General features: G+C 40.8%; 1 protein-coding gene across 1 annotated transcript in view; it reads right to left on the bottom strand.

Annotated features, from left to right (window-relative positions):
- Positions 1-774: 774 nt before the first annotated feature.
- The window catches only part of LOC126469878 (ER membrane protein complex subunit 7 homolog), a 93,009-nt gene continuing 78,803 nt past the window's right edge, over positions 775-14,980 (bottom strand). Inside the window, exon 4 of the mRNA XM_050097204.1 lies at positions 775-1,091. Coding sequence (XP_049953161.1) covers positions 963-1,091 — 129 coding nt within the window. The 3' untranslated portion in view covers positions 775-962. The remainder of the gene's footprint in view (positions 1,092-14,980) is intronic.

The following is a 14,980-nucleotide window of genomic DNA, read 5'->3' as shown; positions in this document are numbered from 1 at the left end:
ATTAAGTTGCATCGTTCCAGCTCGGAAGGGGAGTCTGCTGATGGACCTCCTGGAGAATGGAGCAGGTCTCCTCTCAGTCATGATGCTGTTACTGTGATAGTGTTTACAGGAGATGAACTTTGGCTACTGATCTGGACACAAGCAATTATGCAGATTTATGATCCACCTTGTTTTCAGAATAAATTTTCTAAGTTGTAATTAATTCCAACTTTCCATTTGGTAGTTTGTACAAATAACATTGTCATAGTTCACGTTTCTGCATTTATCGCACACACATTGGAGAGACCCAAATGTACACTAATCTCTTGCCTATATGTTGGTACTTACAATCCCACATCAGAGTCACACTATGTTGCATACATGCCGTAGCAACACCCTCAAATGGGAACTATTTGATTGATACTTAAATCTCAGCAGTGGCAAACTGCCTAAATCAGTGACCTTTTCAAATGACAGAACAAGATTCAGTGGAAAAACAGTAAAAGCACATTTTGTATGTGAATGATGTTGCCTGAAAAACTACTGTTTGATCTGTACATAAGCACATGATATCTTTACAAATTCAGAACATCGGATAGCACATCGCAAAGTCCAAAGATGAGATACAAACTTTGTAACATTTGTTTAACTATTCCAAAAGTGTGTTCAGTAACTGAGAAGAAACAGAGTCTAAGGAAGGTGTGCTACAGAAGGCCCTTCCAAACTTAAGAAGGCCCTTCCAAGCTTACATTTTGTGTATAATATTAGGGCTTAGTCAAATGAAAACAAGACAGGTGAAAAACTAAGTAAACTGTTTATTATTTCAAAAGTAATTGCCATAACTGTTAATACATTTATTTCACTATAAGACAAGATGGTCAATTCCTTCTCGGAAAAGTTTTGTGATTGTCGATGGAACTCTGATTTTACCCAGGAGTACACTTCTTTATCCAACACAAAGCGACGGCCATGAATGTGTTTCTTTAGGGCTCCAAAAACATGGAAATCATCTGAGGAGAGATTGGGACTGCACACAAGATGTGTAAGGTTTCCCAATGAAACATCTGCAGCATAGTCGAAACAGCCTTGGCAACATGTCGGGATGCATTGTCCTGCAACAGAATGATGCCGTCTGTCAACATGCTGCTCATTGACTTCCTGGAACATAGTTACAAAATCAAGAGGGACATAGGAGAATACGTATAGTTAGTTTCTCCATATTTCATCTCATAATGGAACTCGAAATTAAGCTACTGACATTACACAAACTCTGCTGCATACATTACTGAGATTTGCATGTTGAAGAATCTGCACAACCTGAGTAAAACCACGATAAACTTATTTATAAGTAATTCTGAAAAGCAATAAATAATTCAGGTCTCTTTTTCCATAAAGTATGTGTAATTATGTCCGTTTCTAGAAACTTCGTCCCATCTAGGGTATTGTGTCTTATCACGTTTGTAACTTCAGGATTTCTTGATAGTTTCTCTGTGAGAATTTAAGTTTAAATAAAGTATATATTGAAGAATATCTCACTAGAGGCTTCTGATGTTTGAATACTGCACATTCAGTTTACAAAACTAATTTTTATTAATACTTTCGAATGATGTATGTCATCTGCCATAGTGATGCAGTTATGATCACTAGCTGGTGACATGCGAGACACAGGTTCGATTTTCACAACCTCTAATTATTTATCATATAATAATATCAGTTGTCTTGTGACAGCCAGAGCGAGAGCACCAGCAGCAGCGAGTACTGTTTGTATAAAGCGTTTATTTTTCATTTTGTTTACGACCTTCCACTAAGGAAGGGATTCTATTTGTGTTTATCTGCTCTGCATAGTAACTAACAGTTCTTGATAAAACTTTACGTAGTTTTCGTGTTAGATTTCTTAGTGTTTTCTTGATCGTTTAGAACAGAAAGCGCCCTAAAACCGTCTTTTGTTTGTTTCGCGGCCGTTAGCCACTAGTCACTTGAATCAGCAGTTGTCTTGTGACAGCCAGAGCGAGAGCACCAGCAGCAGCGAGTACTGTTTGTATAAAGCGTTTTTGTACTTATTTGCTGCGCTTAGCTTTTAAATAGTTTTTCTGGGAAAACCTAGCGTAGTTTTCGCGTCTCGTATTTCAGTGAGTGTTTCTTGATTATCAGAGTAGCTCATCAGAAGATTATCTTGGGAATTTGTCACCGTATAGAGTAGGGTAAACATAGTCATGTGTAGGGACTGTGGTTGTTGTGAGCGGACGCAAGGAGAATTGGCCACTCTTCGGGGGCAGGTGGAGGCTTTGTCTGTTAGGCTCATCGAGCTCGAGGCGCAGGCGTCGGCTCGTAGTGGCATTGGGCAACTGTGGTGAGACCTATGCCTACTTCGGTGGCCTTGGAATCACATGGAACCCCTGATGTCGCTGCGTCTTCCGGCAGTGAGCATCTTACCGGTCAGCCATCACTCCAGGGTGAATGGCGGACAGTGGTGGGCTCGCGCGTGCCTGGCCGAAAGGCGAAGGTGGGATCTGGCCGCGTGGCAGCTGCCTTACCCCTTTCCAACAGGTACGGGGTGCTTCCTAGTGGTGATGACATCGTTTCCGAGCCACCACAGGATGCCTCGCCTGTTGGGCCAGTGGCCGATTCTCCGGCAAGGTCCCGACAGTCACAGAGGGCGGGCCTATTAGTTATAGGGAGCTCCAACGTTAGGCGGGTTATGGAGCCCCTCTGGAAAATAGCGGGTAGGTCGGGGAAGAATGCCAGTGTGCACTCGGTGTGCTTGCCGGGGGGGTCTCGTCCGTAATGTGGAGGAGGCCCTTCCGGCAGCTATTGAACGCACTGGGTGTGACCGGCTGCAGATAGTAGCACATGTCGGAACGAATGACGCCTGCCGCTTGGGTTCTGAGGCCATCCTTGGTTCCTTCCGGCGGCTGGCTGATTTGGTGAAGACAACCAGCATCGCACGCGGAGTGCAAGCTGAGCTTAATATCTGCAGCATAGTGCCCAGAGTCGATCGCGGTCCTCTGGTTTGGAGCCGTGTGGAGGGTCTAAACCAGAGGCTCAGACGACTCTGCGACTATAATGGTTGCAAATTCATCGACCTCCGTTATTGGGTGGAGAACTGTAGGGGCCCCCCTAGACAGGTCAGGCGTGCACTACACACCGGAAGCAGCTACTAGGGTAGCAGAGTACGTGTGGCGTGCACACGGGGGTTTTTTAGGTTAGAGGGACCCCCCCTTGGGCGAAACGATAAAATACCTGACGGCTTACCAGAGAGGACATTATCATCGTTGATAAAGAACGTCCGTCCTCAGAGACCAAAAACAGGAAAAGTTAACGTAATATTGGTAAACTGCAGGAGTATCCAGGGCAAGGTTCCTGAATTAGTATCTCTTATTGAAGGAAATAGTGCGCATATAGTATTAGGAACGGAAAGTTGGTTAAAACCGGAAGTGAACAGTAACGAAATCCTAGACACAGAATGGAATATATACCGCAAGGATAGGATAAACGCCAATGGTGGAGGAGTATTTATAGCAGTAAAGAATTCAATAATATCCAGTGAAGTTATTAGCGAATGCGAATGTGAAATAATCTGGGTTAAGTTAAGTATCAAAGGTGGGTCAGATATGATAGTCGGATGCTTCTATAGACCACCTGCAACAGCAACCGTAGTAGTTGAGCGCCTCAGAGAGAACCTGCAGAACGTCGTGAAGAAGTTTCGTGATCATACTATTGTAATAGGGGGAGACTTCAATCTACCAGGTATAGAATGGGATAGTCACACAATCAGAACTGGAGCCAGGGACAGAGACTCTTGTGACATTATCCTGACTGCCTTGTCCGAGAATTACTTCGAGCAGATAGTTAGAGAACCAACTCGTGAAGCTAACGTTTTAGACCTCATAGCAACAAATAGACCGGAACTTTTCGACTCCGTGAATGTAGAAGAGGGTATCAGTGATCATAAGTCAGTGGTTGCATCAATGACTACAAGTGTAATAAGAAATGCCAAGAAAGGAAGGAAAATATATTTGCTTAACAAGAGTGATAGGGCACAAATCGCAGAATATCTGAGTGACCACCATCAAACGTTCATTTCTGAGGAAGAGGATGTGGAACAAAAATGGAAAAAATTCAGAAACATCGTCCAGTACGCCTTAGATAAGTTCGTACCGACTAAGGTCCAAAGCGAGGGGAAAGATCCACCGTGGTATAACAATCATGTACGAAAGGTACTACGGAAACAAAGAAAGCTTCATCATAGGTTTAAGAGTAGTCGAATCATAGCTGATAAGGAAAAGCTGAACGAAGCGAAAAAGAGCGTAAAGAGAGCAATGAGAGAAGCATTCAACGAATTCGAACATAAAACATTGGCAAACAATCTAAACAAGAACCCTAAAAAGTTTTGGTCATATGTAAAATCGGTAAGCGGATCTAAATCCCCTATTCAGTCACTTGTTGACCACGATGGCACCGAAACAGAGGACGACCGAAGAAAGGCAGAAATACTGAATTCAGTGTTCCGAAACTGTTTCACTGCGGAAAATCATAACATGGTCCCTGACTTCAGCCGTCGCACGGATGCCAAAATGGAAAATATTGAAATAAACGATATCGGAATTGAAAAACAACTGCTATCACTTAGTAGTGGAAAAGCATCCGGACCAGACGAGATACCCTTAAGATTCTACAGTGATTATGCTAAAGAACTTGCCCCCTTTCTATCAGCAATTTATCGTAGATCGCTGGAAGAACGTAAAGTACCTAGCGACTGGAAGAAAGCGCAGGTCGTTCCCATTTTCAAGAAGGGTCATAAATCAGATGCGAATAATTATAGGCCTATTTCGCTTACGTCAATCTGTTGTAGAATAATGGAACATGTTTTGTGTTCTCGTATTATGATGTTCTTAGATAATACAAATCTCCTTCATCATAACCAACATGGATTCCGCAAACAGAGATCATGTGAAACTCAGCTCGCCCTATTTGCCCAAGAAATTCACAGTGCCGTAGACACTGGCGAGCAGATTGATGCCGTATTCCTGGACTTCAGGAAGGCATTTGATACGGTTCCGCACTTACGTTTAGTGAAAAAAATACGAGCTTACAGAATATCGGACCAGGTTTGTGATTGGATTCAGGATTTCCTAGAAGAAAGAACACAACATGTCATTCTTAACGGTTCAAAATCTGCAGATGTAGAGGTAATTTCGGGAGTACCGCAGGGAAGCGTGATAGGACCTTTATTGTTTACAATATACATAAATGACTTAGTTGACAACATCGGTAGCTCCGTGAGGCTATTTGCAGATGACACGGTTGTCTACAAGAAAGTAGCAACATCAGAAGACTCGTACGTACTCCAGGAGGACCTGCAGAGGATTAATGCATGGTGCGACAGCTGGCAGCTTTCCCTAAACGTAGATAAATGTAATATAATGCGCATACATAGGGGCAGAAATCCATTCCAGTACGATTATGCCATAGGTGGTAAATCATTGGAAGCGGTAACGACCGTAAAATACTTAGGAGTTACTATCCGGAGCTATCTGAAGTGGAATGATCACATAAAACAAATAGTGGGAAAAGCAGGCGCCAGGTTGAGATTCATAGGAAGAATTCTAAGAAAATGTGACTCATCGACGAAAGAAGTAGCTTACAAAACGCTTGTTCGTCCGATTCTTGAGTATTGCTCATCAGTATGGGACCCTTACCAGGTTGGATTAATAGAAGAGATAGACATGATCCAGCGAAAAGCAGCGCGATTCGTCATGGGGACATTTAGTCAGCGCGAGAGCGTTACGGAGATGCTGAACAAGCTCCAGTGGCGGACACTTCAAGAAAGGCGTTACGCAATACGGAGAGGTTTATTATCGAAATTACGAGAGAGCACATTCCGGGAAGAGATGGGCAACATATTACTACCGCCCACATATATCTCGCGTAATGATCACAACGAAAAGATCCGAGAAATTAGAGCAAATACGGAGACTTACAAGCAGTCGTTCTTCCCACGCACAATTCGTGAATGGAACAGGGAAGGTGGGATCAGATAGTGGTACAATAAGTACCCTCCGCCACACACCGTAAGGTGGCTCGCGGAGTATAGATGTAGATGTAGATGTAGATATAATACTTGTAATTTCTAGAAGGTTCAGGAACTTCCTAAAATTGTATGAGAAGTCAGGATGTCATACACGAAATTCACAAAGTAGTTGAGGAAACGAAGTTCGACATTCTGTGCTTACAGGAACCACACAAAAGGTAGAAAAACCTCTGGACTGCCAGTTGCATCTCAAGCCATCGCATACGGTCCAAAACTGATGACAGCCATTGTCATATTTAATAAGACCATCAAGGTTCTCTACTACAGAGTGACAGCTATGTGAATGACGGTGTGTGAGGAAGAATCCAAGCAACCTGAATGCGATACAGAGGCATCAGTGGTGTTTTTATAGCTGAGATCTTCTTCTTCTCAGCACCTTCCCATTGGAGTGGGTTATGCTTTGTCCATATGATGTCCTCATACCATTGAAGTCTCCATCCTCGCATCTTCTTACTGACTGGAGCACTCCAGTTAGTTGTGGGGTCATTAGAATGCTATCCATCCAAAATCAGAGATACATCGCACAATGGTTAGGCCAGTTGGATTATATAGAATAGTGAGTCACCCCATACCTAGATGTATTCAGACTCACTACATGTCATGGAAATGGAAATAATGAGCAAATCATTAGTCATTTCTCCGCTAGACCACATCAACAATACAATGATCCAACAACTAAATGGAGTGCTCCAATCAATGAGAAGATGCAAGGACAGAGACTTCAGTGGTATAAGGACATCATATGGGCAAAGCATGCCTCACTCCAATGAGAAGGTGCTGATAAGAAGAAGATCTCGGCTATAAAAATAGTGCAATACTATAATGAACACGTGACTTGTGTGGAGGTTCTGGTGGTCATGAGAAGTTTTATTTTTATGTCAATGTATTTCCAGTCCACTGATGTTATAGATCGTTATTTAGAACAATTTAAAGACATTAGTGACTTTGGCCAAAGGAGGCCACTAATCTATACTATGGACATGAATGCTAAATCACCTTTATGATGAAGTTCAGTGCAGAATGAAAGAGACATAATACTACAGGGAATCATAATGGAATTAAATATGGAAGTGGCAAGCAAGTTGAAATCCACCTACATATGAATGTAGGCCTGGTGTGGAGTCAAATATAGACATTACAACAGTTAATGAAAATGCAGCCGGGACAATCACAACATGGAAAGCTGAAAGAGGCCACACCATGAGTGACCACAGCATTATCTTTATAGTTGACTACTGTAGAAATGAGCTCAGAGATGATTATACATTAAACACATTAAATACACATTATAACATTAAAAAAGCCAATTGGAACCATTTAAAGGAGCATTTTCCATTGTCCGAGCCTGGTGGAAGTTATGTTGTGGATACAAAAACTTATGAATTTGTCACTGCATTACAAAAGAACATAAAAGGGGCAATGCCGGTCATAACATCAATGGATTGGAGTTCATAAGTACCAAGGAACAAGGGTCTCCAAAGACTGAGAACAGAAGTCAGAAGGGCTAGAAGATTCTACCAGAGAGACTGCACTGTGGAAGAAAGAGCTCACAGACTGAACAAATAAAGGGGCCTTAATCTGCAATTTAAAGACTACCTGCAGCAGGCAAGAATGGAGAACTGGAACAGATTCATGGCACAGAAACTGCATCTTGACCCACACAAAATCATCTGTCAAAAGATAAAATCTTTTACAATGTTATCAATTCTCAAATCAGCAGAAGGTAGCATAGCAGAAAACTGGCAACAATCTGCACAATTACTGATGGAAACTCTGTATCCAGACGGCACTGGAGACGACAAATTTGATGATCACATTCAACTGTAGGACAAAAGTGGGGAAGTATATGATGGAGATGGGATAGTTTGTCATTTTCGGAAGAGGTGGCGAGGAAATAAATCCTGAAACTGTGAAGGTATAAATTATCTGGTCCTGATGGCATTCCTGCTGAAGTTTTACATGCACTTCATATGCATATTAGTTGATATCGGTGCCAGTCATATAATGTATGTTTTTTCACGATGAAGAATACCAGATATTTGAAAGAAAGCAAATGAGATTATTTTGGGACAGGCTGGAGACAAAGATCCCTCCGCTCCAAAATCCTGTAGACCGATTTGCCTTCTCTATACCCTAGGGAAAGTGCTGGAGAAGCTGATATGTGGTACACTACAGGAAAAAGGACTTTTTCATGGAATGATCTCCCAACAGTATGAATTCAGAAGTGGGAATTTAATAAAAGACACTGTAAATGAAGCAACAAGCCTTGCAAAAAACACTCTGCATAAATATGTTGTAGCCATAATGGTGGACATTGCCGGGGTTTTGATTACTTATTACTTATGGTGGGCACCACCTTTTGACCTCCTGAGGGATTCTGACTGTCCACAAGTATTATACAACAATTTGAAGAACTATTGGCAAAACAAAGAAGCGATTCTGCATGTCCAGGATATACCCTTACAAAAGACATTTTGAAAGGTTGCCCACAGGGTTCTGTATGTGGCACTGTCTTCTGGGATCTAGTACTTGATATAGTGTTAGGAAAGCTACAGGATAACAAAGCAGTCATACATGTAGTGGTATATGCCAACAACCTGATGATCCTTGTAAAGGGAAGCTCCAGAAGCAGCCTGAAAGTTGGATCTAACATAGTCCAACAGTTACTTCAGTGGTACAAAGGAGTTAAAGTATCTGTTGCACCTGAAAACACCATGCACATGTTGTTAAAAGGGAACTTTTTGAGAGACCCAATCATGAAATTAAGCAGCTGGCCCGTAAAGAAAAGTCAGTCACCATATATCTAGGAACCTTCTTGGATGAGCAACAAGATTATAAAGTACATATTGAAGAAATGAGCAAGACATGCAGGAACATGACGAACAAAATTAGTAATCTAGCTAGTAATAATTATGAACTACCAATGCTAACAATAAGACCCCATCATAATGCTAGTCTAACTGAGACCATGGGATACTGTGCGAGTTCTTTGGTGCACAGATATCAGCTCGTAACACCAGCACGGGTAATTTACAGGGTACAATGTGGAATACTTCTTTGGTTGCAGGAGCTTTTGGTACTGTGTCAAATGTGGTGTTGCAACTAATACTTTGGATAGAATGAGTTCGAGTCTTGGTCCGGCACACAGTTTTAATCTGCCAGGAAGATTCAATACTTTGGATACTTCCACTAGATTTCCAGGTATGAAGAAAAGTCATGATGTATTGGCTGAAATAAGAGCATCATCATAAAGTACAGAATTTAATAAGAATACAGATCACAAGTATGCCACAAATTTACAAACACATCTACCTGTGGCACAAATGATGAGATGTTGCTCAAACAGTGAGACACATACGATTTTCTCCCTAAAACAGAGACTGGAAATGAGGCACCTGAACACTTCAAGAGACTTGACTTCTCGACAGGTCATGGGCTACATGCCATCTACTGGCACATAAATGGGAGAAGAAAAACTTCTGAATGTGTCTGTGGTGAAGAAGGTGTGCCAGAACATAGAAGATGTCTGCTGTATGCTGATGTTGCTGACACCGATCATCAGAAACTGAATTGGCGCAGAACACTCAATGTCAAGAAGATACTGCATTGCAAGACAAAATGGCAGATCCTAGAAAATATCAGCAACACTATTTCAAGGACAGTTTGGGTAGTGCCCCAATAGTAGAATGAGGCGCAATTCAGTGAAGACAGCCGAGATCAACAGCTGCAGCAGACGAACAATCAACAGTGGGATACATTGTGATCACGACCACAGAACCTGAGTGGAACCACAGCTATGGGTCATGTCTAATCACCCAAAGAATTAGAACCTGGGAGTCATGTATTGACATGTACCTACAAACCCCACTGCCCCACTGGCAACAATGATGCTCCCTTGGAACAACGGAGCCAGCAGACAATGGAAGAGGCAATTCCCACCACAATACCTTCCACAACACCCAAAGAACTGGCAGGTTTGGTCTGTGGACTGAGTAGTGATGGAGTGCATTGTGGAATGTGGCAGACAAAAAAACTATTTGAATTACATGTAGCATATACTAGTGACAGATAAGACAGAAACAAGTAGTAGGACAATAATAGGGGTACATATAGTTATGTATGATAAAAAGTTTAGTGTTCACTGATAGTGGAAAAAGTTATGGTGATTGGAAGCAGTATTGTGCTAGCTTTAAAAGTGCATTTTGTATCTTTAGATGCTGACGTAAAGGAGGAAGGGGGGGGGGGGGATGACTAGTCATAATAATAATAATTTAAATAGTAAAGAATCCAGCCTTTGTTTAAATTGTAGGTAATAGGCTACATTGTAATAAATAAATACTTCCTTGTGAATGAAATACAGGAATTTACTAAAATATACCCACACACACACTTTTTGTGTGCACTGCTAAGGCAGGCACTTCATTTCTGTCTTTACTTGTGTACTTAACAAATGTGTTTTCATTGCAAAGTTTTAGTTCTTGTTGAGGTCCCTGGGACTTTATTCTGGATTCTAGAAGGCACCTGGCAACTGTAGATGACAACAACTGTACGATGGATATTGCTATACTTTGGTTGAGGTCCTTTCCAACACAATGCATTCTTACCTGCCACCATACTGAGGTTTCATCCAATTGCCCAGATGCCAAAATACAGATAACTAAATAATGTGGCTGTCTATGGAGATTAAGTTGCCGTCAACAAAAATCCTTTGTGGTCAACAGTTGCCAAGTTGTCAGAAAAATTATGAATCTTCCTAAACTGTCCTGATACTAGCCAATTCTGGAGTGCTGTTTTCTGCTTATAATTGTCAGATGAAGATGATTATATTCTGAGATTCATAGGCTATTGTACTGAAGGTTGCAAGTGGAAAATAAATCTAGCCAACAGCAGGGGCACAACTACAGTCACTTAGCCCCTCTGTGATTGTTGGAAGTCAGCTGACTTCATGCTGCTCTGGAATGTTTACGCTTGTTGACAAACTTAACCTACATAATAGTATTGTGTGCCTTAACAATAAGTAGCCGTATGAATATTATGTTGATCCGTGTGTGCTGTTGTGCATAGTGACTGTTAATACTACTAACAAAAACGAGCAAGAGGCTGTACTTGGTCCTTTTAGTGACTCATCATCAACTTTGGTGTCACTTCTGCAATGCATTAACCCATTACATGTTTATTTCTTTCATAAACTATAAGCTGTCTACTCAGGGAGGAGGAGAGGGGGCTTGTCACAGCAGCCAGTGTGCTATGAGCCGACTGCAAGCTTCTCCTCCCAACAGCCTCTGCTCAGGGGCCAAGTAAAAGTGTGCAATCAGTATGTGAAGTGCAGTCCCCCTTCCTCTTCCTCCTTCTCCTCCAAAATTAAAACTTTTTCAAAGGTAGTCTACCTTTGTCTTTAGCAGCTCCATAATGTGAAAAATAATCTTACCAATATTTCTAGTGTATATCAATATTTGAAGTAACTATTAGTCCCTATATCATATCACATAAAACGTACTGTACATTACCAAAGGTGAGTTTTAATGAAATGAAACATTTTTTTTGTGAAAACCTGCATTGAAGTAATCAGATAACCTTCTTTACAAGACAATCCTCTTCCATCCAAAACAAAAACATTACAAATTAATTAATTAAAACACAGACTATTGACACAAGAAATTAAATACTATCTAACACAATACTGTAAAACAAAATGTAAATGAAAAGTCGACTGAAAAATGAAATACATAAATATGAATACGTGTGTTAAAATATATGGAAAATTGTCCATTATTTTATGAAAATTAACATTCCATGATCTTTCATAGTTAGTCATAGTGTTGACAGAGGAGAAAACTGTTCTTGATTCATTGTAGAAAGCAGTACTTTTTGTTACTTTTAGCTTGCAAAAATAACATTCAGGTTTTGCAACAGTCACAGGTGGTGGTGGTTACTTGGGTTGAGGGGGTGCTTGACATCATGGTCAACATGCAAATCTCATGGGTGGGGACGAAGGCTATCCCCACATGCGGAGCAATTTATAACGTGTTAAAGTCTGACGCCCTTCCCCACCAATATAGTCACAAGTAATGTTGAGTAGGACAGCCGATCATAAGTCAAGGGGACTTCATACGTTTTACTATTAACAGGTCTGCTGCATTTTGTGCACCAGGCTGTTTAGATTTTGTATTTTAGATGAAGTTCTCACTAACATCACCTCTCAAGGCAGCAGAGGAGAAATGTCAAGGGAAAATGTCCTCAGTAATGTCATTTTTAACATCTTTGTCACATGTGGTACATAGGGTCTATTGTTTTTACGCATCAGTAACTTGTTTCATTCCATTAAGCCAGATAGAGTACAGGAATGAAGTTGTGCAAGGAGGAAATATTACTCCATATTGCATAGGTTGATACACAATGTGCTTCCCTCAAGAAAAGTGATTTTTGTATCTGTTAGATTACAGAAGTGGTTTGTTGGAATTCGGTTTTCAGTGAGCTGGAACATGCATTACTTATAAAATAGCACTTCACTATTACACAAAAGGCACACTCATTTGGCAGGTGATGCATAACTTTTCGTTGCATGCATATAGGACCGAAAAGATAGAAAATCACGTGAGACTTTATTTGCTATCAAAAAAATAATTTGATTCTGAATTTTGGGATTTAGGTACTTTAGGCTGCAATGTGTGTTACGTTGCAGCTATATTTTTTATATCTCAATAATATTGATCCAATGAAGGCAATGCCGAATTGCATCACAAGGAAAATTTAACACATAATCGTGATATATACAAAAATAGTATGCACTAAAAATGATTGCTAGCCTCTTTACAGATTTACTGTCCTGCAGTGCAAGTATAAATAGTAAAACAATTGAAGAGTTCATTGATGATGCTTTTACTTTTTAATTGTTTAACCCACTGGCATGTACATTCGGCTGCAGGTTTCAAGTCCGTTATTACATTGCAGGCTGTGAGAGGGGCTGAGCAGCTACAGCTGCTTCTTGGTGTTTCTTCTTCTCTCTTAACAGATGGCATAAAATGTTACATACCATTGGAAAGCTGAGAAATCGATATATTTAGTGGTGTATAGCAGACTCAATTTCTTTTGATATTTTGTCATATAAGCAATTGTTTTCAGGTATTGTTAGGATTACAGCCACTGCTGCCGCGGCTAGTGCCAGAACACAAATCCAAAGGTCTCTGTCTCAATCCGCAGATTTTTATGTCACTTATCACTTCCTCCACTTTTGGCAATGATTGTTGGTGTGAAAAATGCTGAGTTACACTGATCCAAGTTAACATGTAGGTCCCCATATCGTATAAGGGGCTGGGCAAGTCAGTTCAAAGATTGCTCTGCCCCCTTGGCCAGAGCATATCACTTCCAATGGGACCATGCCTAGTCAAGCATTGTGGTGTTTAAACCAATCTTTCAATTGGTAACAACTTTACGTACCCCTTCTTGCACAAGTTCACGTTACCAGCAATTTAGCGCATTTTCTCATTTTGCAGTACAATCATCATGGAATAGGAAAAAAGCAAACTGTGGACTTTTGCCATAAAAGTGCCAGGAAGCAAAGCAAAGTATTATGTCTCAGTCATTCAGTCAGAGGATAGTCTACAACAAATTTGAAAAAATAGTCCACAACAAATTTGAAAAAATATTTACTAAAAAAGACTGACCACCCTATGGAAGTTTATTTCTATCAGAGCTGCAACCTCTACCAGTTTCTACAGTACCACTACAAGCAGCACTCTTTGTTGCATCCAAGCTATGATAAAAGAACTACCCATAACGGCACTTAACTTTCACAACTATGATATCAAATCTGACATCAAAAATAACTAAGGGTGAGAGAAGGGTCAGCAATGAAATACAACACTTTGGACAGGAAGTTTGTGTACTACAAACACCATTGTACAGCCAGAATAGAACTGATCATTTGGTTGCAGAATGAAGCTACTTATACAGACATTGAATACTGTAGAATAAACAAACATAAGACATTTCAAGAACCTTCCAAAAATGATAAGTACTATGTAACAAATAATTGCTCAAGGTCGGGTTTGAACGTTCGACTTGCAGCAAGCCATCCAGTGACGCTACCCACTGTGCCACACTGTATACACTACATCTCACAGCATTGTGCGCTCTCTCTCTCTCTCTCTCTCTCTCTCTCTCTCTCTCTCTCTCTCTCTCTCTGTCTTTCATACAGAGGACACCGATGACATCCCTGCACTTTTGCCTTCTTGATGAAGGATTATAATCCTTAACTTCATATTTGATGTCCAAAAAGCAATGACAGACACAATATGGCCCAAAGTAGCACTCGGCTGACTTTTCCTATAGTCCCACTTTCCGCACATATGTAAAAATCAATACCAAATCTCCTGAACCATATCTCACTGGCTAGTGCTTGGCATTGCAGAGGTCTACGTCTTTCTCCTGGGTATCCAGAGTCCATATGAATGCCAGCTGCCTTGCTTTATCAGACCTGGTGAGCAGGTGTTTCACATAGTTATCCTGAGTATCAACCAGCTGTAATGCGAACGGCTTATCCAATGTCATTTAAGCCTTGCAACTGTGGAACAGAAAAAAAAGGTTTTGCTGTTGTATGCAAATGTCATGACAGGCATCCGTATCCCAATCTTTCTGTTTGACATCAAAGGACAATGAGAAATTATCTGTCAACATCTTTTTAAAGCTTTCTGTTAGGCCATTTGTCTGTGGATGGTAGGCAGTCATCATCCTGTGGAGAAGTTATCTCTGATACTAATCTCGATTGGAAAACTTTTTCAAAAACAAAAATCATCTCAAGTGTTGGTTGTGCTCCAAAATGGGGCCTTCTATAAGGAACTCCTTAATTTTTGGAGCTTCAGCAGTTAGCACAGCTTTGGTGACAGCATAGCAGATGTGGTAGTCAGTGTA

Source organism: Schistocerca serialis, chromosome 3 (assembly GCF_023864345.2).
Source record: "Schistocerca serialis cubense isolate TAMUIC-IGC-003099 chromosome 3, iqSchSeri2.2, whole genome shotgun sequence".
In the NCBI taxonomy this organism is placed as follows: domain Eukaryota; kingdom Metazoa; phylum Arthropoda; class Insecta; order Orthoptera; family Acrididae; genus Schistocerca; species Schistocerca serialis.
Note: the sequence above shows the minus strand (reverse complement) of the source record. Positions and strands in the feature narration are given on the sequence as shown.